This window comes from Scyliorhinus canicula, chromosome 15 (genome assembly GCF_902713615.1).
Source record: "Scyliorhinus canicula chromosome 15, sScyCan1.1, whole genome shotgun sequence".
In the NCBI taxonomy this organism is placed as follows: Eukaryota; Metazoa; Chordata; class Chondrichthyes; order Carcharhiniformes; family Scyliorhinidae; genus Scyliorhinus; species Scyliorhinus canicula.
The window spans coordinates 63340011-63362021 of record NC_052160.1 but is presented as its reverse complement, the minus strand read 5'-3'; the positions used below and the strand labels follow the sequence as shown (position 1 = coordinate 63362021).

General features: G+C 50.2%; 1 protein-coding gene across 3 annotated transcripts in view; it reads left to right on the top strand.

Moving 5' to 3' along the window:
- Positions 1-22011, top strand: part of meiob (meiosis specific with OB-fold) — a 254364-nt gene that overhangs the window by 158246 nt on the left and 74107 nt on the right. For 2 of the 3 annotated variants that reach the window (XM_038820920.1, XM_038820919.1), the window contains 3 exons: positions 1394-1494; positions 2514-2566; positions 2652-2771. In XM_038820920.1, the coding sequence (XP_038676848.1) occupies positions 1394-1494; positions 2514-2566; positions 2652-2771 (274 nt within the window). The remainder of the gene's footprint in view (positions 1-1393; positions 1495-2513; positions 2567-2651; positions 2772-22011) is intronic. The other variant, XM_038820921.1, reaches the window with a different exon arrangement.

Here is a 22011-nt window from a genome sequence, read left to right as displayed (position 1 = left end):
TATTTGGACCCTGTTACCCTCCCATTCACACTTCTGTTTCTCCCTGGCCCACTACAGGATCTTTTCCGTTTCCACACACCTGTGGAGTCTTACGGTCATCGCCCAAGGTGGCTTCCCTGTTCTTAGAGACCTGTGTGCTCTGTCCATCTCTGGGGCCTTCTCCAGTACCCCCTCTGCCACCTGCCCTGCCAGCATCCTCGAGACGTATCTCGTGGCACACGTGCCTTCTACTCCTTCAGGAAGGGCGACGATACGCAGGCTCTGCCTTCTAGACCTGTTCGCCTGCTCTTCCACATTTTTTTTTAAATATAAATTTAGATTCGCCAATTATTTTTTCCAATTAAGGGGCAATTTAGCGTGGCCAATCCACCTACTCTGCACATTTTTGGGTTGTGGGGGCGAAACCCACGCAAACACGGGGAGAATGTGCAACTCCACACGGACAGTGACCCAGAGCCGGGATCGAACCTGGGACCTCAGCGCCGTGAGGCAGTTGTGCTAACCACTAGGCCACCGTGCTGCCCTGCTCTTCCACATTTGCTCTTAACATCTTGCAATGGTCTCCAGGAGCCCCACCTCCGCCTCCAATGCCGATCACTGTGGTCCGACATTACTCTCTACATCTCCCGGATCTGCGACCCCTGTGCCTCCAAACACTTCTCAACCCTTTTTATCGCCCTTTCAGGGGTGCAACTGCCCCTTTAATGTCCTTCGATCAATCCTCTTGCATCTCCTCTCTTTGTTTTACGAAACTCTTCTCTAATAAAAGCCATCAACTGTCCATCTGGGGCTTTCCAACCTGCACTTGCCCTTCCCCTTCCGCCATCTTTCCAATAGCTGCTGTCCCACAGGTCTCTTCCAGCTCCTTGGCCAGGTCTTCTGCTGTAACCAGAAGACATGCCACTCCTGGGGGGGAACTTCTCCACACCTTCAATTTTCCCGACAAAATTTCTCCCGTTTTCAGGTAAAAAAAGTTCAGTTTTACAGCTTCGAGCAGGAGCTACCCTGTGTGCGACCACTTACTTCATGGCTGCCACTGGAAGTCACTACCTCTAGACTGTTACCTAAATACTGTTCTGGGCAGCCTCCCAATTCTACCCTCTGCAAACCTGAGATCATTGAAAACTGTTGCCGTAAGTAGCTAGGCTTGAGCAGGCTCGCACTTCAAAAATTCCTGCAGTGATATTTTATGGCTTATTTTTATTCATTATTTTAACTGAAGCTTAGGAAATTATGTTGAAGTAGAATTCAGTTTAAGATTGAGATCTTCAATTGATAAAAGATCGAATCTTCAAGGAACTCCACTGTGACATTAATCCCTTGATGTTATGTTGAAAATGTAATTATTTAATTACTGTATTAGTTTAAAGATTAGAATAAAAATTGTCTTAAGGTTGGGGAGCAGAAGCATTTTACTACCACAGACAAAAGAAAAGGACAGCGATGTGAAGTAAGACTGTTTGATGAAACTGTACCATCATTCCTAATGAACTGGTCAGTATATTTTCGAACATTCAATAAATGTAGTTGAATAATTTTGGGAGTTGCTAAAATAGATTTGGATGGGCTGTTCAGACTATTTGTTATTATTCTTTTAGATTACCAGCCTTATAATTTTTGCAGTAATGCATCCAACTTTGGTGCCCTGAACTTCTTTCTGGCAACCACTTCCAACTGTTGGTCAAGCTTTCTGATCACTGTCCCAAAATGTCATGACCCTGAACCTGTGCCCTTTGTCATGCAGCTCCATCATATCTGGAAGTATTGCTTGGATCTGAATTAATCTATCCTATTAACTCTTGTATACTTCTGTAAATTCTGCTTTGTGCCATTTTTTTAAGGCTGAGAAGTTTGAGCCTTTCAAGTTAATATAATTATTTCATTTGATACCAGTGATCAGCCTCTGTGTACCTCTCTGCACCTTAGGCTTGAAATTATGCCTTTATGTAACTCAAGCAAAACTAGTATATGGTATCAAGGCACCACATGACCACGGTGCTGCACAAAGTGTGATCTTTGGGATTTGAGCCAATTGATTACGATCTATTTTTCTTTTATCTCAGATCTATAGCATTTATAATTGTTATCAGTCTCGGTTTAGTTTTTTCACCCATTTCAATTTAAAATGTTGACATTTTTAGCTATGTCTCAGTGTAGAAAAGCTTATCGAACTTTAAAAATGTAAGCAATACCAAATAGAGAGGAATGCTCTGCAACATTTATTGATTCACATATTACAACAAATTGCAACATAATATTTTAAAGTGCTATTGATATTTCTCTGCTTTATAAATTTAATAGATATACATTTACACTGAATCTGAAATTAGTTACTAGAATAAATTGGAATTATTATTATTTCAACTCATGATGTTTAAAACAGAAAGATAACCCTTTCCCTACGTAATAGTGATTAATTCTCTATTAGCAACGACAAAATAAGTGAATTTTTGTATGTTTTGGAGAAAGCAATCATTTTACGAGCTGACTAATTATATATGTAATTTCTACAGCTGGGATAATGAATCTATACAGCATGCACAGACATGGATTCCTAAGGAAACAGGTATTGTATATGTAAATTTGTATAAGGTATATCATTCTTATTCTGAAATTAATAATCCTGCAGCAAACTTTAATACTTTATGTAGATTGGGTTTTTGTAACTCTTACAGTACTGTTCATAGCTGATGTTCGAGTAAATTATGATGGATTCCGCAACAGCATGGCTGCGACACTGATCGCTAAAACCATAATTACAACAAATCCTGGTAAGGTTTTTCAGTTTTGCTCCATTTTTAATTATCCTGTAATGTCAGAATGGAAAATTAATGAACATTCAGATTGATTTTGTTTATGTCTCAAGAAATATCAATTAATTTTTTGCAATGGGAATGGAATATAAGGAGGTTTTGCTACAATTGTATAGGGAGTATATGAGATCTGTGTACAGATTTGGGGCTCGATTCTCTGTTTTTGGCACAATTTCCCCATGCCATCGTAAAAACTGGCCTTTCACGACAGAAAAACTGGCGTGAAAGGCTACATATTCATAGACCTGCAGGGGGCTAGCAATGAACTGTTGGGAAGCTCGCAACTTTTGCTGCAGATATGGGCCCCCGCACTTCCGGGTCAGAGGCTGCGCATGAGCACCGCAGCGGCCTCCAGCAGTCCGCAGCCACCACACTGGTATCCCAACCGGCAGGACCACATTAGATCCACACCGTCGGGACTTGGCCGGTCGGGGGAGGAGAATGGCCGGTCGGGAGTGGGCCTCCAGCAATGGCCGCAGGTAGGCGATAAGTGCCGCGGCATACGCAGGGCCTGGCGAATCGGGGACCGGCGCTCGTCCCAATTTCGTGCAGCGAAATGGATTCTCCGCCCCTGCGCCAATCGCGATTTTGGCGTTGCAATGCAACATAATTCCATTAGAAGCAGTTCAGAAAAGTGCATTTGACTGATTCCTGGAACAAGGGCTTATCCCATGAGGAAAGGTTGGAGCTGTATCCTTTAAATTTTTTTTTTTCATTCATTCATGGGATGTGAATATCACTGACTTGACCAGTATTTATTACTCATCCCTAATTACCCTCAAGAAGGTGGTGGTGAGCTGCCTTCTTGAATCGCTGCTGTCCATGTGGTGTGGGTGCTGTTAGAGAGGGAGTTCCAGGATCTTGACTCAGCAACAGTGAACGAACGGTGATTTATTTCCAAGTTAGTATGGTAAGTGGTGTGGAGGGCAACTCGCAGGTGGTGCTGATCCCATACATCTGCTGCCCTTTTCCTTCTAGGTGATAGAAGTCATGGCTTTGGAAGGCACTGTCTGTGGATCCTTGGGAAGTTCCTTCAATACATATTGTAGATGTTACACACTGCTGCCACTGTGCACAGTGATGGAGGAGGTGAATGTTAAAGGTGATGGATGGGGTGCCAATCAAGCAGGCTGCTTTGTCCTGGATGGTGTCAATATTCTTGAGTATTGTTGGAGCTGCACTCATCCAGCCAAGTGGAGTGTATTCCACCACACTCCTGACTTGTGCCTTGTAGATGGTGGTCAGGCTTTGTGTAGTAAGAGGGTGAGTTACTCTCTGCAGGACTCCTACCTCTGGCCTGCTCTTGTAGCCACGGTATTTATATGGCTAATTCAGTTTTTGGTCAATGATAACCCCCAGGATGTTGATAGTGGGGGATTCAGCGATGGCAATGCCATTGAATGTCATGGGGCAATGGTTAGATTCTCTCATTGGAGATGGTCATTGCCTGGCACGTGTGGTAAAATGTTATTTGCCACTTAGCAGCCCAAGCCTGGATATTATCCAGATCTTGCTACATTTCGACATTGAATGCTTCAGTATTTGGGAAGTTCCAAAGGATAATGAGAGGTGATTTTATTGAAACATGTAAAATTCTGAGGGACATTGACAGGGTGGATGCTGAGAGAATGTTACAACTTGTGGGAGAGACTAGAACTAGGGGGCACAGTTTAAAAATAAGGGGTCTCCCATTTAAGACAGAGATTAGATTTTCTTTTTGCTCAGAGAGCCATTTAGAACAATGGAGTCAGGATCATTGAATATTTTTTGAAGTTGAGTTATCTGGGCTCTTGATTGACAAGGTTGTCAAAAGGATATGGGGGAACACACAAAAGTGAATTTGAGGCCATGATCCGATCAGCCTCTTATCAAACGATGGAATAGGTGTCAGATACCGAATTGCCTATTTCTGCTCCTAATTCATATGTTCATATGTAGCACGGAAAGTTTTGTATTGTCATTTTAGTCTTTTTTTAAATTAGTGAGAAAGGATATTGGTTTGGAAAATCAGAATGTAGAATCAGCCTGTGTGGAGCTAAGAAGGAACAAGGATTGGAAACATTAGTGGTATGTGATGTGGACTTCCAAATAGTCTTGGTAAGGTAGGGGGCGGCATTAAACAGAACATTAGAGATGCATGTAACAAGGGTGCTACAATAATCATGGGTGACTTTAATGTACATACAGTCAGGGCAAACCAAATTAGCAATAATACTTTGTTGGATGAACACCTTGAGTGTGTATGAGATGCTTTTTTAGACCAGTACATTGAGGAATCAACTGGGGAACAGGCTATGCTGGATTTGATATTGTGCAAAAAGGAAGGGTTAATTTTGTGCAGGGCCCTTTAGGGAAGAGTGGCCATAACATGATCGAATTCTTCATTAATATGGGAACTAGGGTCCTAAATAAAAACAAAGAAAATCTCAAAGGTATGAGGGATAAGTTGGCGATGGTAGATTGCGGAACTTCACTAAAAGGCATGATGTTGGATAGGCAATGGCTAACATTTAAGGAACAAATGCATGCATTGCAACAGTTAACATTCTTTTCTGACACTGTCATGTGAAAGTACCTTTAAGAAATAGATGTTTAAGAAATGTACCTTTAAGAAATGGAGCTGCTCATGTTACTGGAGTGATGTCAGACTGTGGGTGGAGCTGAGCTCTTATTCTGCTTTTTAGTTTCAGTTTGAGAAAAAGCTTGGGTGTATCTGTGTTTTTCAGTGAGCTGCATCTGAGGACTGCCATCCAAAGACTATCTATTAATCATTTGGTGAATTCAGAATTATAAATATTTTCAGTATTGAATGTAAACTCTGATGTGCTTCTGTTTAGAGGTTTGTTAAGTCTTTTGGACGTTAAAAAAACAGCATACAGATTACTTAGTGTCGTATTCTTTGGGGGGTGTATTTGAATTAATGGTTGCTAAGATATTCATTGTTTGTTTTAAAAAGGTTAACTTGAGTTCATAGAATAAACATTGTTTTGTTTTAATAAATACTTTTCCATTTCTGTTGTACCACACCTGTAGAGTGGGCCGTGTGCTCCCCATACCACAATCTATTAAAGGTTGTGGGTCAGGTAAACTCCATGGTGCACTTTAGCATTCTCTAAACCCTGACCCACAACAGACACAAAAACACAACAGGAAAAGTGGCCTAACCATGGCTAATAAAATAAATTAAGGATAGTGTTAAATCCAAAGTGGAGTCATAATACAGTTGCTAGAAAATGTAGTAAGCCTGACGATTGGGGAGCAGTTTAATATTCAGGAATGGACCAAGACATTAAGAGGGGAAAAATTAGAGTTTGAGGGTAAACATGCAAAGAACATAAAGTGGTCTGTAAAAGCTTCCATAAGTATTTAAAAAGAAAAGGATTAGTGAAGACAAATTTAGGCCCCTTACTGTCGAAAACAGGAGAATTTATAATGGTGAGCAAGGATATGGCAGAGCAATGAAATAAATACTTAAGTTCTGCTTTCACAGAAGAAGACACAAATAACTTCCCAGAAGTGCAAGAGAACCAAGGGTCTAGTGAGAAGCAGGAATTGAAGGAAATTAGTATGGATAAAAAAGTAGTGCTGGAGAAATCAACGTGAAAGCGGATAACTTCCCAGGGTCTGATAAAACCTACATCGCAGGGTACTAAAGAAGGTGGCTTTAATAAGGACAGTGGAGTCTACACCAAGTAAAAATAAGAACCTTGGGCGGGATCTCCGCCCCCTGCCGGGCCGGAGAATCGCCGGGGGCCGGCGTCAATCCTGCCTCCGCCGTGTCCCGAATTCTCCGCCACCGGAGATTCGGCGGGGGCGGGAATTGCTCTGCGCCGGTTGGCGGGCCCCCCCCGGCGATTCTCCGGCCCGCGATGGGCCGAAGTCCCGCTGCTGTCAAGCCTCTCCCACCGGCGTGGATCAAACCACCTATATTACCGGTGGGAGCAGGCGGGCTCCGGGGTCCTGGGGGGGGCAATCTGGCCCCCGGGGGGTGCCCCCACGGTGGCCTGGTCCATGATCGGGGCCCACTGATCGGCGGCCGGGCCTGTGCCTTGGGGGCACTCTTTTCCTTCCGCCTTCGCCATAGTCTTCACCATGGCGGAGGCGTAAGTGACCCCTGCGCATGCGCGGGGATGACGTCAGCAGCCGCTGACACTCCGGCGCATGCGCTGACATCCGTTGGCGTGGCGCCAAAGGCCGTTCCCGCCAGCCGGCAGAACGCCAACCAGTCCGGCGTGGGCCTAGCCCCTCAATGTTAGGGCTTGGCCCCTAAAGGTGCAGAGACTTCCACACCTTTGGGGCAGCCCGATGCCAGAGTGGTTCACGCTACTCCATCACGCCGGGACCCCCCGCCCCGCCGGGTAGGGGAGAATCCCGGCCCAAGTTTTATTTACAAATTATATGCCCAGATCAGGGGCTGGATTCTCGAAGCCCACGCTCGGCCGGAGAATAGACATTTACGCCGAAATGGCCCGCGACGCCGCTCCGACACCATTTCCCAATTCTCCGCACCCAAATAAATTGCGGGATCATGGCACATAGTCCGGAGAATTGTTGAAGTTGGCCCGAAGACCAATTCTCCGGGCCCCAAACGATGCTGTGCCCCAGATGAGCCAAAGTCCTGACGGCATGTTCCGCAGTCACGACGGCGTGGTTCTAACCACCTGTATTAAAAAATCGTCAACCAGTCGTGTTGGCTGATGAGGCGTCCGGTGGAGGTAGGGGTCGGCGTGGGGGGACCTGAAGCTCCCAAAGCGGAGCCGGCCGTGGCTGACGCAGGGCAGGGGGAAGCCATCCAGGGTCGGGGGAGTGTGGGAGAAGGTGGGGGGGGGGACAGCTGAGCAGCTGGGAACCACCCACCATGACGGCGATGTCCTCACGACGGTTGCCATTATGGTGGCCATGTCGATGGGCACCCACACCTGTCCGTGGCTGCTGGGTGGGTGGGGGGGGGGGGGGGGGGGGGGGGGGGGGGGGGGTGGGAGCCGGTCGGGGGAGTGTGGGGGAGACAGGCTGAGTGGCCAAGAACCACCCGCCATGACGGGCGATGCCCTCGCAACGGTCGCCGTTACAACGGCCATGCCGATGAGCAGCTTCAACCATTGGGTGTTTGCCAGGCCACACGTCAGCCACCCCACCCAGCCGGCAGCACCCACCGGAGGTGGAGATGCAGGGCCACACCCACGGCAGCTCCCGGTGAGGGCTGTGCCATGTAACTGTGCTGTGGTCCTGGCGGGAGGGACGGATGACAGTGCTGAGGCACTAACGAGGCGGCAGTGGAGGGGCATGCGTGGCTGGAGCGCACAATGCCAACCGGGCGACCATGTTGTCCATGGCACCTGTTTGTGGAAAGCTGTATGCGCCATGATAACATTCCGTTTTCCCTCACACCCTACAGATCATAATGTTTGGACACCACCCAGCGATGTTGGCCGCTATGGCGGGGGCCACTGCCCTGCATGTCGCACTGTGGGAGCGGGGGTGGCTCAGAGAGGAGGCGGAGGCCGCAAAAAAGGACCGGGCCGCAGAGGGGCATGTGCCAGGGGCTCAGGTTGACAGGCCGAGGAAGAGGAGGAGGAATCAGGCGAAGATGAGGGGAAGCCATAGGATGTCGTTCCAGGAGCTCCCGGACAGGGCATGCAGGAGGAGACTGAGGATGAGCCGGGAAACCATGGGCCACATCTGCCACATGATGGAACACCTGGTACCACATGGGACTGGGTGAGGACACCCCTCCCGGTGGTCGTCAAGGTTATGGTCGCCCTGAACTTCTACGCAACGGGGTTATTCCAGTTGCCGAATGGGGGCTGTCCCTAGCCTCTATAGCTTAACTGTGCCCTGCACCTGTGCCAACTTATTCAGTGTCTAACCTTCTGGCCTTACGGGCCTTATCACTACGCCTAAGTGGTTCCCCAGACGGCTTAGCAGGAGTGGAGGTGGACTGCCAAGACTCCTGCCCTGCGACAAGGGTCCCGTTGACACATGTTTCATGGGATGGCCCGGCCTGGATGTGGCCAGCCGCACCTCAGGCGTGCCGGCTGGCATGCTGCCGCGCAGCTCTGCCCGCTGCCCACCAAATGCACCAGGTACAATATGGGGCGGGAGGGGGGGAGAGTCCGAGGTAGTGCGGTGTTCCAGGACCTCCCCTGAAGGAGTCACCGACACGGTCCCCAGCACCTCCTCCTCCCTCTGGGTGCCTAGTGGCCCGGGCTTCTCCATGGGATGGGGGTGCCAGTACTGGAGTCCCGCCATGGCATCGACAAGGGTCTGGACATTAGTGGCCCAGGGAGTGGGCCATCCCTGACTGGGTTTGTGACACCTCCCACTGGGACTGTGCCACGTCCCTCTGGGACTGCGCCATCTTCCTTTGGGTCTGTGTGACGCTGGCCAATGGGCAATGGCATGGATGCTCTCAGCCATGGCCTGCTGGGACTGGGCCATGGCCTGCTGAGACTGGGCCATGGCCTGCTGGGACTGGGCCATGGCCTGCTGAGACTGGGCCATGGCCTCCTGGGACTGGGCCATGGCCTGCTGAGACTGGGCCATGGCCTCCTGGGACTGGGCCATGGCCTGCTGGGACTGGGCCACACTGAGGAGCGCAGCCACAATCTGCACATGGCTCTGGCACATTGCTGCCTGTGAGTGGGCAGCCATATCCTGGGCTACGACCCCCGTCTGCACCAAAAGCCCCACGCCTTGCATAACCTAACCCATGTCCAAAACCGTCACCCCCATTGCCTCCACCGCGGATGCCACCCGTGTGGTTTCAGCCTGGGAGGCACGCATGACCAGCACCACTCCCTGCTCCTGCATGCGGTTGGACTCCTCCACCTGAGTTTGCAGGTGCTGGAAGCCAGCCGTCATCCCCTTGTCCGGTCCCTGGATCGCTCACTGCATCGCATCTGTGTGTGTGTGTGTGTGTGTGTGTGTAGCGATTCCAGGAACCCGGGACTCGTCTGGGCGGTTGCTGGGGCCGGGCTGCCCTCCGACCATCCAGTCCCTCGGCTGCTCCTACTTCCACCTGCTGAACTGGAGCGGTTGTGTGGTGCGCACCAATAAGTGTCCCAGAAACCTCCTCACTAATGATCCCAACCGAGGTTATAGTCTCTGCAGTAGTGGAGGATGTGGGTGATGGCAGTGCTGGAGAGTCCAACGCAATGTCCTCATCGGACCCGAAGGCCGGCGTCTCCTGTGTCCTTGTGTGCTGTCCGTTGGATCCCTGCGTGTCTGTCCCCTGTGTATTCGTCCCCTGATCGATGTGAGCCGTGTTGCCGTCCCCTCTGTTTCTGTGCCGTCTGTTTCTGTCCCCTGTGTAGATATGTCCTGTGTAGATGTGTCCTGCGTGGATGTGTCCTGTGTAGATGCGTTGGGCGCAGGGCTGTTGAGGTGGCTGGCCTCCTCATCAGTGCCCGCGTCCTTGGGGGGCACCGGCACTGCCACTGGCTGGGGATGTGGGGCGCCGGATGGGCCCACAACAGGGGGGTTGTGGTGAGGGGTGATGTGGGGGAAGAGGGTTGTGCTGAAGGGGTTGTGGTGAGGTGGGGTGAGGTTTGGCACAACTGTGTTGTAAGGGGCCAAGGCCAGGCAGGGGCACGTCTCACTTGGTGGCACGCCTCCGACCTCGGCAACGGCAACCTGATCCTCGGGTCCCCAAGCGAGATCAAGTGCCCCCTGCTCAGCCACGGTGAGGGGACACAGTTCAGGTGCTCCCCCCCCCCAGTCTTCTCCCGCTCCCTGCGGTTATGGCCATTCTTGTCCTGGGGAGGGGGGGCGGGGGCCACACAAACATCAACAGTGTTAGACGGTCCGCGCATGCTGCCCAGTGGTGGATCCGTGATGGCATTGGTGCACAGGACACGAGGCCACTGCGGCTGCCATGGGTGGGTGCAGCCATGTGGATCAGGGCAAGGGTGGGACTGTCCCACTGGGGGGTGGGGGCCAGCTTACATGTGTCAGGTAGAGGGGTTGATGCCACGGGCACAGTGATGGGTACTCAGTCTGGCTGCCCTGAGTAGGTCGTGCATCTTCTTGCGGCACCTGATCGCCTGTCTTGACAACCGTCCCGACGGCACTGACGGCATCGCCCACTTCCACCCACGAATACCCTGCTATCCTGTTGCAGGGTACAGGAACCCCTCATCTCCTCCACGGTGTCCAGGAGGGTGTGCAGCTCTCCCTCCCAAAATATTGCCGCTGCACGGCGAGCGGCCATCTACCATGTGACAGAGGTGTTTGGGGCGGATCTGGCTTTAAGGCACCGCAGCATCGCGTCAATGACGCAACGCCGCGTATCAGCGGCCGCTTCCTCAGGCGCTTCCCGCGGGCGCCCGTGCTGGCCCATTGCGGGCTGTTGAATCTGTGGGACTGGGGGCCTGTTGACGCCGTCGTAAAACTCTTCGATCTTTACGACAGCGTCAACACCCATGCCTCCACCCTATCCCCGCAACCCAGGAACCCCACCTAACCTTTTGGACACAAAGGGGCAATTTAGTATGGCCAATCCATCTAACCTGCACATCTCTGGACTGTGGGAGAAAACAAGAGCACCCGGATGAAACCCACGCAGACACGGGGAGAAAGTGCAAATTCCACACAGTCAACCAAGGCCGGAATTGAACCCGGGTCACCAAAGCTGTGAGGCAGCAGTGCGAGCCACCCTGCTTGGTCGGTGCCTTACTGGCCGACCTTATACATATATATATTTTTATGTATTTTATTACAACGGTATATAAAAAGTTGCAACACATGAACAATACGGGAAACAGCCTTCCCCAACGACTATTCAATTTCCCTTTTTCACCCCCTCCCCGTGATGAACAAATTATCAAACACGGTCACGCGCATCCCCCATCTTCCCTCAAACCCCTCCACTGAACCCCTTAACTCATATTTTGTCTTTTCCAGTGGAAGGAAATCATACAGGTCACCCAGCCAGGCCACTAGCCCCGGTGGCATTGCTGACCGCCACTCGAATAAGATTAATTGCCGAGCAATCAGAAAGGGGAGGCCACAACATTGGCCTTCCTATCATCCATCACCTCTGGCTTCTCCGAAACCTCAAATATCGCCACCAAAGGATCCGTCTCCACCTCCTCCCCCACTATGCTTGCTAGGGCCGCAAACACTCCCGTCCAGAATCTCTCCAGCTTTTCGCAGCCCCAGAACATGTGCACGTGGTTCGCTGGTCTCCGCCCACACCACTTACACTCATCTGCCACCCCCTGGAAGAATGCACTCATTCATGTCCGAGTCGTATGTAACCTGTGTACGACCTTGAACTGCATCAGGCTCATCCTTGCGCACGAGGAGGTCATGTTTACCCTTTGCTGTGCCTCACTCCATATTCCCCAATTTATCCCCCCTCCTAGCTCCCCTTCCCATTTTTCCTTAATCTTCACCACCCGCTCACCTCCCTGCACTCCCAGCCACCTGTATATATCTCCAATTCTATCCTCTCCTTCCACATCCAGAAGCAACAGGGTGTACCTCGGCAGCCTAGGGAACTCCTTCCAAACCTTCGCCGCAAAGTCCCTTACCTGCAGGTACCTAAACTCACTCCCCCTCGAGAGCTCTATCTTCTCCCTCAATTCCTCCAGACTGACAAATCCTTCCTCCAGATACAAATTCCTCACCTTAACCAGCCTCACCTCTCCACCTCCTCTACATGCCATCCATCCCCCCCCCCCCCCCCCCCCCCCCCCCTCCCGGCTCAAACCTGTGACGTTAACACCGAAATCTCCATCCTAAAATGCCCCGTCAACTGGTTCCAGATCTTCACCTTGGACTGCACCACCGGGCTTCCTGAGTACCTGCTCGGCACCATTGGCAACCCTTACAGGATTTCTCCTCCATCATAACCCATTCTACCCCCTCTCCTTCCCACCATCGCCTCACCTTCTCTGTGTTTGCCGCCCAATAGTTATGAAGCAGGTTCGGCAATGCCAACCCTCCCTGCTGCCTTTGCCTCCTAACCCGTGGCACCTCCCCACCCATACAAAGTGCAAAATAAGTGTGTCCAGTTTCCGAAAGAAGGTCTTTGGAACAAAGAGTGCCTGGAAAATGAACAGGAACCTCGGCAGAATGTTCAGCTCTACCACTTGGATCCTCCTCGTCAAAGTCAATTGCAACGTATCCCACCTCTTGAGATCATCCCTGGCCTCCTCCACTAGCTTTGTTAAATTCCACTTGTGAAGCATCGCCCCTTGCTGCCGGAATCCCCAGGTATCTGAACCTGTTTCTAGCCACCATAAATGGCATCCCCCCTAAATTGGCTCGCCATCCCAAATCATTCACCAGGAACACTCCGCTTTTCCCAACATTCAACTTATACTCCGAGAATGCCCCAAACCTCCCCAACAGGCCCATGATCCTCTCCAGCGGGTCCACAACATACAACAGTAGGTCGTCAGCATAGAGCGACACCCGATGCTCCCACCGTCCCCTCACAATCCCGTGCCCCTCTGCCAACCTCCTAAGAGCCATTGCCAGAGGCTCTATAACCAGTGCAAACAGCAGCAGCAAAAGCAGGCACCCCAGCCTTGTTCCCCCGTGCAATTCGAAGTTCTGTGAGCCCAAGACAATAGTCCGCACACTTGCCCTGGGTGCCAGATACAACAAGTGCACCCATGCCACAAACCTCGGCCCAAACCCAAACCTTCCCAGGACCTCAAACAGGTACCACCACTATACCCGGCCGAATGCCTTCTCCGTGTCCATGGACACCACTACCTCCGGTACCTGGGCTCACGGGTCATAATTACATTTAACAGCCACCTTGTATTGCTAGAGAACCGCCTGCCCTTTACGAAGCCTGTTTGGCCCTCAGCAACCACCCTGGGACACAACCTTCCATCCTCCCTGCCAGTACCTTAGCCAGGACTTTTCCATCTTAGCGATATGGGCCTATACGACCCATATTCCATCGGGTTCTTCTCTTATTTCAGGATTAACGTGATCGCTACCTGCATCATCGTCCCCGGCAGCTCCCCCTTCTCCAGTACTTCATTAAACGTCCCCAAGAGATGTGGTGCTTTTAACTGGTCCATTGAGCCCTCGCACATTCCACATTATCAACCTTACCGGAGGCTTACGCCTCCATTCCTCTTTATCATCTGTCCTCTTTATCATCTGTCACCCTCCCCTTTTAGCTCTGGCCATGTTAATTGCACTCTATACCTGGCCCATCCAAGATGACCCCTTCTTCATCCCTGACCATGCCTCTTCTCCCACCTCGCCTCGTCACGTCACCCTCCATATTCTCCATTCCCCCGCCCCTCCGCTGCCCACGACCACCTCTGTCAGCCTTCTCCCCCACCTCACTTCCATTCACCAGCATTACTTGCTACCATGGCAGCCTATTCCCATAGACTCCTCTCACTGACCTCACCCCACTCCCACTCCTCTACTCCGTGAAGAAGGCTGCCTGCTGACCTTGCTCTTCCCCACCCAAAGAAAGACTCATCCTGAACTCCAGGTGACCTCCCCCAAGAGCAAAGAAACAAGAGATAAAACACACACAGCCCCAGGAAACAGGAGGGTGGGGGATGGGGATAGCCACCCCCGCATAGACTTTTCACCCTGCTACACTTTGTCAACCCAACAGTAAATACCAAACAAGTAAAAGAACCCCCTCCAGATGGGAGGAAATGAAAAACCCCCACTCACAATCCCCACTCAACCCATGTTCCCAATCTTTTCAAAGTGCCAGCACCTCCTGCCCAGAATTGTTCAATTCAGTTCTCCCCAGTTTATGCTCCTTGCTGAGGTCCTCGGCCGCTTCTGGGGGTCACAAAGTAATATTTCCGGCCTTCAAACGTCACTCAGAATTTTGCCGGGTAGAGCACCCCAAACCTTTTTTAAAAAATTTTCAGTGGCATTTTCAATTATGCACAATAAAAGTGTGCATCCAATATTTACAGCTCGTGCAGTTCTTATGTACATACAATCATCCTTGGTGTTCCCTCCCGCCCCTTCCTCTCTCCTTGCCCCACCCTCACTGACCCCTCCTTGGCATCCCCCTTTCGTTCAGGGTGTTCTATCCCCTAGCTCCCAATCTCCTCTTTCCTCCCCCCCACCTCCCTGTATATTTTCTGGTGCAGGCCTTGTGAGTCCCCCCCCCCCCCCCCCCCCCCCCATGCTTCTCCCTGTAATTCCTCTGAGTTTCCTTCCCCCTTCCCCTTAGAGTTGTGTATCTTTCAGTTTTCGTCTGTCTCTCGCTTTTTTCCTAGTCGCTGTTGGGTTCGAACAGGACTTTGAACAGGCTGACGAACTGTCCCCATGCTTTGAGGAAGCCTTCTTCTGACCTTCGGATGGTGTATTTGATCTTCTCCAAATGGAGAAATTCCGCTAGCTCTGCCAGCCAGTCTGCAGCTGTGGGTGGTGCTGCTGATCGCCAGCCAAGCAGGATTCTCCGGCGTGCGATTAGGGAAGCGAAAGCAAGCACGTCAGTCCTCTTCCTCATGTGTAGCTCTGGCTGTTCTGATACCCTGAAGATTTCCACCCTCATCCAACAACCTTGAACATAGCCTTGAAGAAGGCTATCCAGAACCCTACAAGTTTGGGACAAGCCCAGAACATGTGGGTGTGGTTGGCCGGGCCTCTCTGGCACCGTTCACATTTATCTTCCCTCTCCGGGAAGAACCTGTTCATTCGGGTTCTGGTCAGGTGCGCTCTGTGCACCACTTGAACTGCATGAGGCTGAGCTTTGCACAAGAGGAGGTGGAGTTGGCCCTGCTCAGTGCTTTGCTCCAGAGTGCCTAGCCGACCTCTATCCCCAGTTCGTCTCCCCATTTTCATCTGGTTTCGTCCAGTGGCAGTCTCATCCTGTCCAGTAGCTGTCCGTAGATTTTCCCGCAGTTTCTCCCTTCCTTACTCTCTGTGTTTATCAGGTCCTCTAGTAATGTGTTTGCCGGGGCCCTGGGGTATCCTACTGTCTCCTTGCAAATAAAGTACTTTACCTGGAGGTGTCTTAGTTCTGTCCTGTCACTTATTCCAGGTCCTCTGTCAGTTCGCTCAGTGCTGCTAGTCTGTCCCCCATATAAAACTCCCTGACTGTTCGCACACTGGGCTAAATCGCTGGCTTTTAAAGCAGACCAAGGCAGGCCAGCAGAACGGTTCAATTCCCGTACCAGCCTCCCTGAACAGGCGCTGGAATGTGACGACTAGGGGCTTTTCACAGTAACTTCATTGAAGCCTACTCGTGACAATAAGCGATTTTCATTTTTCATTTTCTATGGCCTGTGATTTTTCCTGGTAAAAGGCCTTGTCGGCCAAAGGGTCCGTGTCCAACCTCACATCCGTGTAATGTGGAGCATGTTCGGAGATGACTATCACGGAGTATTCCGCCTTTATTATTCCTGGAAGCACCGATTTCCCCACTGCAAAGAAGTCGATCCAGATGTATACTTTGTGGACCGGTGAGAAGAACGAGAATTCCTTCTCGCCGGGGTGCAGGAACCTCCATGGGTCCACTGCCCCTATCTGTTCCATGAAGGTTCCTAATTCCCTAGCCATGCCTGTCTTTTTCCCCGTTCTGGGGTTTGATCGGTCAGTCAGCAGGTCCTGTACGCAGTTAAAGTCGCCACCCCATAATCAGTCGGTGTGAGTCAATGTCAAGGATTTCCGCCATGGTGTTTTTTATAAAGTCTGTGTCATCCCAGTTGGGAGCGTACACATTTACTAGTACTACTGATGCCCCGTCTAGGTCACTGCTGACCATAACGTACCGTCCCCCTTGGTCCGTAACCGTCCTAGTCTTCGTAAACCTCGTCCTCTTGCTAATCAGTATGGCTACTCCACAAGCCCTCTTCCCGTAGCAAGAATGGTACTTCTGTCCCACCCAGCTCTTTCTTACCAGCAGTCGGTCCTTCTCCCTCAGGTGTGACTCCTGCAGGAGCATTATGTCGGCCTTCAGGCACCTTAAGTGGGCGAAGGCTCTGGCTCTTTTCACCAGGCCGTTAAGTCCCCTTATATTCCAGGTGACCATCCTGATGGGGGCTTCTGTCCCCTGCCCCCCCCCCACCGTTCCTGCGTGATCAACCATATTTAACTGGTGGACGCGCCCTTGCACTCCAGGGTTACCCTTTGTTAGAGGGCCATCCAAAGTGGCCGCGAGATCGGGCCCCTGCGCTCCGGGCGGGGTTTCCCTTTGTCCAGGGGGCACCCAACATGGCCGCCAACTGTGTGTGCACCCCTGCCCTCCGGGGTTTTTAGGGGAGCACCCCAAATCTGATCTGCCACTGATATAGCACTGCTTAGGCCTTGTTGAACCCAGAACGCCGTTTTGCAATCTCGGCTCCAATGTCCTGATATATTCGGACCTTGTTCCCCTCTCATTCACAGTTGCGCTTCTCCCTGGCCCACCGCAAGATTTTCTCTTTCTCCACAAACTTATGGAGTTTCACAATCACCGCCCGTGATGGCTCCCCTGCTCTAGGCTTCTGCCTCAGAGACCTATGCGCTCTGTCCACTTCAGGGGCCTTATCCAGCACCCCCTCCTCCACCAGTCCCGCCAGCATCCTTGACATGTACCTCGAGGCACTCACACCTTCTACTCCTTCAGGCAAGCCCACTATCTGCAGGTCCTACCTTCTCGAACTGTTTTTCTGCTCCTCTACCTTTGCTGTCAATATCTTGCAAAGGTCTCCTCAGAGCCCCATCTTCATCTCCAATGCCACCACCAATGTGATCCGGCATCCCCTCTCAATCTCTTGGATCTGCAACCCCTGCGCCTCCAAACATTTCTCCACCCTCTCCATCAAGCCCTTCAGGGGTGCCACAGCCCCTTAAATGGCTTTCAAACGATCCTCCTGCATCTCCTTCCTCTGCTGGCAGAAATCATCCTTGATGAAAACCAGCGACTGATCCATCTGTGGCCTTCTGTCTTACACAAGCCCTTTCCCATCCACCACCTTTTCACTGGTTGCTGCTCCACAGGTCTTCTTCAACTCCTTGGCCAGATCTTTCACCGTCTTCTGCCGGGTTTGGCAACCAGCGGACGTACCACTCCAGGGGGAAACTACTCTTCCGACCTTCAACTACACATTTCTGTCGAAGTTTCATAGATTTTACAGTGCAGAAGGAGGCCATTCGGCCCATCGAGCCCGCACCGGCTCTTGGAAAGAGCACCCTACCCAATCCCACACTTCCACCCTATCCCCTTAACCCAGTAACCCCACCCAACACTAAGGGCAATTTTGGACACTAAGGGCAATTTAGCATGGCCAATCCACCTAACCTGCACGTCTTTGGACTGTGGGAGGAAACCGGAGTACCCGGAGGAAACCCACACAGACACGGGGAGAACGTGCAGACTCCGCACAGACTGTGACCCAAGCCGGAATCGAACCGGGGCCCTGGAGCTGTGAAGCAATTGTGCTAACCACTATGCTACCGTGCTGCCGATATTGCACCCAATATCAGGTAAAAAGAGCTCTTTTCTATGCCTCCAAGCAGGAGCTGCCCTGTGTGCGACCACACACACCATGGACGCCACCAGAAGTCCTGACCAACCTTATAAGTGAGATATTCCGCCCCTAGCATACTCATACTCCAAAGGAGCACAGGGAAGACAAGGTCCTGTGCGGGATATTACATTCCTCTGCCCCAAAGTCCAAAGATTCCCTCGACGAACGATGAGACAGAAAAGGAGAAGCAGGCAGAGGAAATTGGAGTCTCTTAGGCTCTGGTAAGTCCTCATGGAGCTGACCCACTGGATCAGTGGATGTATACTGCACTGGTGAATGCTATCTGTGGCAGGAACAACGTGGCGGATGATTGTTAGGATGTGGCGGAACTATCTCTAAGACTTCTGAGGCCTTCGTCTCCATCTCGGAGTCGGACAACACAACGTTGGCCATGTCGGCGTCGAGAGAAACTGGAGGCAGCACAGCAAGCTGGTTCAGCAATGGAGCCGGAGGATCCAGGGCAGGCTTCTTTCAAGGCACTTCACAAGGGAGCAACCTTCCTGAACAAATGTAATCCAGATGTTGTTTCATTAGTTGTCCCCAGACCGAGCTTGGTAAGAGATTGGTTCCGTTTAACAGACGACAATTCCAGAGACCAAGCGAGCACCAAGTTACGAATGAACACTGCGTTATCAGTTGCGAAGCGTCGAAAGGTTCAATGTCAAACTGGGCAATGCCCTTGCACATCTTGGTGAAGGCACACTTTTGTGCCGATGTCCGGTAGAATCAAACTCAGTCGTTTACGAAGTCTACGACCCATTAACATTTCAGTGGAGACTAACCCAGTTACTGCATGTGGCGTGGTCCTGTACGAGAATAAAAATCTTACTGGTTTTGTGTCCGTCGAGCCAGATTTCTGTTTCTTGGGCACCTGTTTAAACACTGTGCCACCTTGCCGCCCCTTGTCGGATATTTATAAGGAACTGATGGAGAGGGAGGTCGACCTGGTGGAGGATGTTAAGCACAAGTGGAAGGAGGAGCTGGGAGAGGAGGTTGGGGGGGGGGGGGGGGGGGACATGGGCTGAGGCCTTGCGGAAATTCATGAATGGTTCCAGGGAACTTCAATTGTGTACATAGATTGGATTGTTTTCCTTGGACAAGAGAAACTTGGGAGGACATTTGAAAGCGTTAATCAAATTCATGTGTGCAAGGATCATCAACGAGAGGCACGGATTTAACATAAATTGAAAGAAACATGGAAGTATGAGGAGAAACATTACACTCAGCGAGTTTTAAGATCAGAAATACGCTGCTTGATAGTGTGGTGGAAGCAGGTTCAGCCTTGGCATTCGAGAGGGAATCGGATTAATATCTGAAAAGGAAGAAGGTGCATGGTTACAGGGAGAAGGTGGGGGAATTACACCAGATGAGTTGCTCATTTGGAAGTCAGAATCGACATGATGGGCTAAATGGCCGCCTCCTGTAATAATTCTTTGATTTTGAAATGAGTCAACACTGCTGAAGAGATGAGATGGCATTGTCACAGATAACGTATACTAACTCACATCAAGTCCAGGTCACCCAAGACCCCTGTGCTGGTTGGCCGTCATTAGTTAAGCAAAACTCTAACATTCTGGTCCTTGTTTACAAGATGCCAAAGGACCGCATCATTCCCTATCTCTGTAGTCTCCTCCAGCTCTACAACCCTGCATGATAATTTTGAGCATTATCTATTTGAATTTCTCTGCTATTGGCAGCAGTACCTTCAGCTACCAAGTCTCTAAGCTCTAGAATTTCTTCACAAAATCTTCCTGTCTCTGATGTTTTAGGCAGGTTGGTTCAATGTGGACTGCACTCGATGCAGGGAAGTTAGAAACAGACGTCTAACACTTGAGAAGATCCAACACTGTTTTATTCAAGTATAGAACTGCTATACATATTCAACTGTGGGTCGACACTATACTGATCTGACTGGTGACCTTGTAGTAGCCTGACCAGACTTACTAGCTACCGCATGGTGTTTGCACTTGTTGGCTCGTGCACTCTGACTGTCTCAGTAGCTGGGTCCCGAGAGCGCGGGAAACCTAGTGCCCTCTGGCTTTATAGTGGTAGTGTCCTGTCTGGTGATTGGCTGTACTGTGTTGTATGTTTACTGGTCATCCTATGTGTCAATCACTGCCTGTCTGCATTTCATTATATACATGAGTGGATATTGTGACAGTCTCTTGACCTTTCCTCATTTGAGGCATTTTTTAATTTTTTTAATTTTTTTTTATTATTCCTTTATCAGAGTTACAAAGCGAGAGTCAGAATGTGGACAGTGACAAATCCCTAATCCACCTCCTTGCCTCCTCCAAAAACCAATCCAAATTGAATCCAATTCATGGTCCCCACAAGAGAGATATATCAGATCCACGCATTACACCTGACCTCACGCTCACCTTAGCCAAAAGGCCAAGAAGGCACTTTTTATTTTTAAAAGCATTTAATTTCCCATGAAGTTAATTAAAAATAACTCTGAAGATCTTGGCAGCAAGTAGGGCATGGTCCATTGCAGTTTAAAATCTCACTACTTTTAACCCAGGCCTCAGAAGAATATGTTTTGTATTGCCAGTGCGGCATTTAAATTTTGCTTTGGTGGCCGTGGTTATGGTAATAAGGTGATCCGTTAATTCCAGTTTATGCCAGATTGTCAGTAGATGCAATAAGCAACAATTAAATGAAGGACCAGTTAATCTGCTCTTGTTGGTAGTAGTTGAGGGAGGAATGTTGGCCAGGATGTCAGGAGACCTACCTCCACTTCAAAGAGCACCATGTACTCCTTATAGTTTTTTTTTCTTAATAAATTTAGAGTACCCAATTATTTTTTTTCCAATTAAAGGGCAATTTAGCATGGCCAATCCACCTACCCTGCACATCTTTGGGTTGTGGGGGTGAAACCCACGCAGAAACGGGGAGAATGTGCAAACTCCACACAGACAGTGACCCAGAAGCAGCATTCGAACCGGGGTCCTCAGCGCCATAGGCAGCAGTGCTAACCAATGTGCCACGTTCCACTCTTATATAGTTTGTTTCAACTATGGAGCTTCAGTTTATTTGCCTATCTAAAGGATAGCTACTCTAACAATGCAGCTCTCCCTTTACTTTACATTTGTACTCCAAATTGTGTGTGTAAATCCTGGCGGGATTTAAAACCATACTTATAACTATTGCACTGATCCTCATCCCAGGTAAAATCAGTGGTGGCGCATTGGTTTTCCAGGGCAGGTAAACTGCACAACTGAACATCATTATAAATGAACTACATTTTCTATCTACAATAATATTTGACATGGAGCTACATAAATCTAAAAATAGAAAATAATGCACTAATGAAGCAGATTTTAACTAATTCCTTCTAACATAGTTTTTTTATTTTTTTTATTTTGTTGATTTAAGGAGTAGGGATGATATAGAAACATATTGGGTATTTCTCCCCACAAATACATCCAGGTTTTCACTCCAGTCTTCTGACACTTTGTCAAAAAAAGCAGAGGCGAGTGTTTTGCACTGACACTTAGGCAGGACCTGATGGAGCAAGCAAGCTTGGCTCCACAGAGATAAGAGTGCCCTTTATCGAAGTCCCCCCCCCCCACTGACATTGGATGACTGGCAGGCAAGGTGAACGCCCCCAACACTTATACAGAGAAACCCCCACCACCACTCAGTGGTTGGGTCACCTCACCACACACCATTCAGGCATCAAGGTGACTGACAAACCCCATCTCAAGGTGACTGACCTTCCCACCCCATCTTTG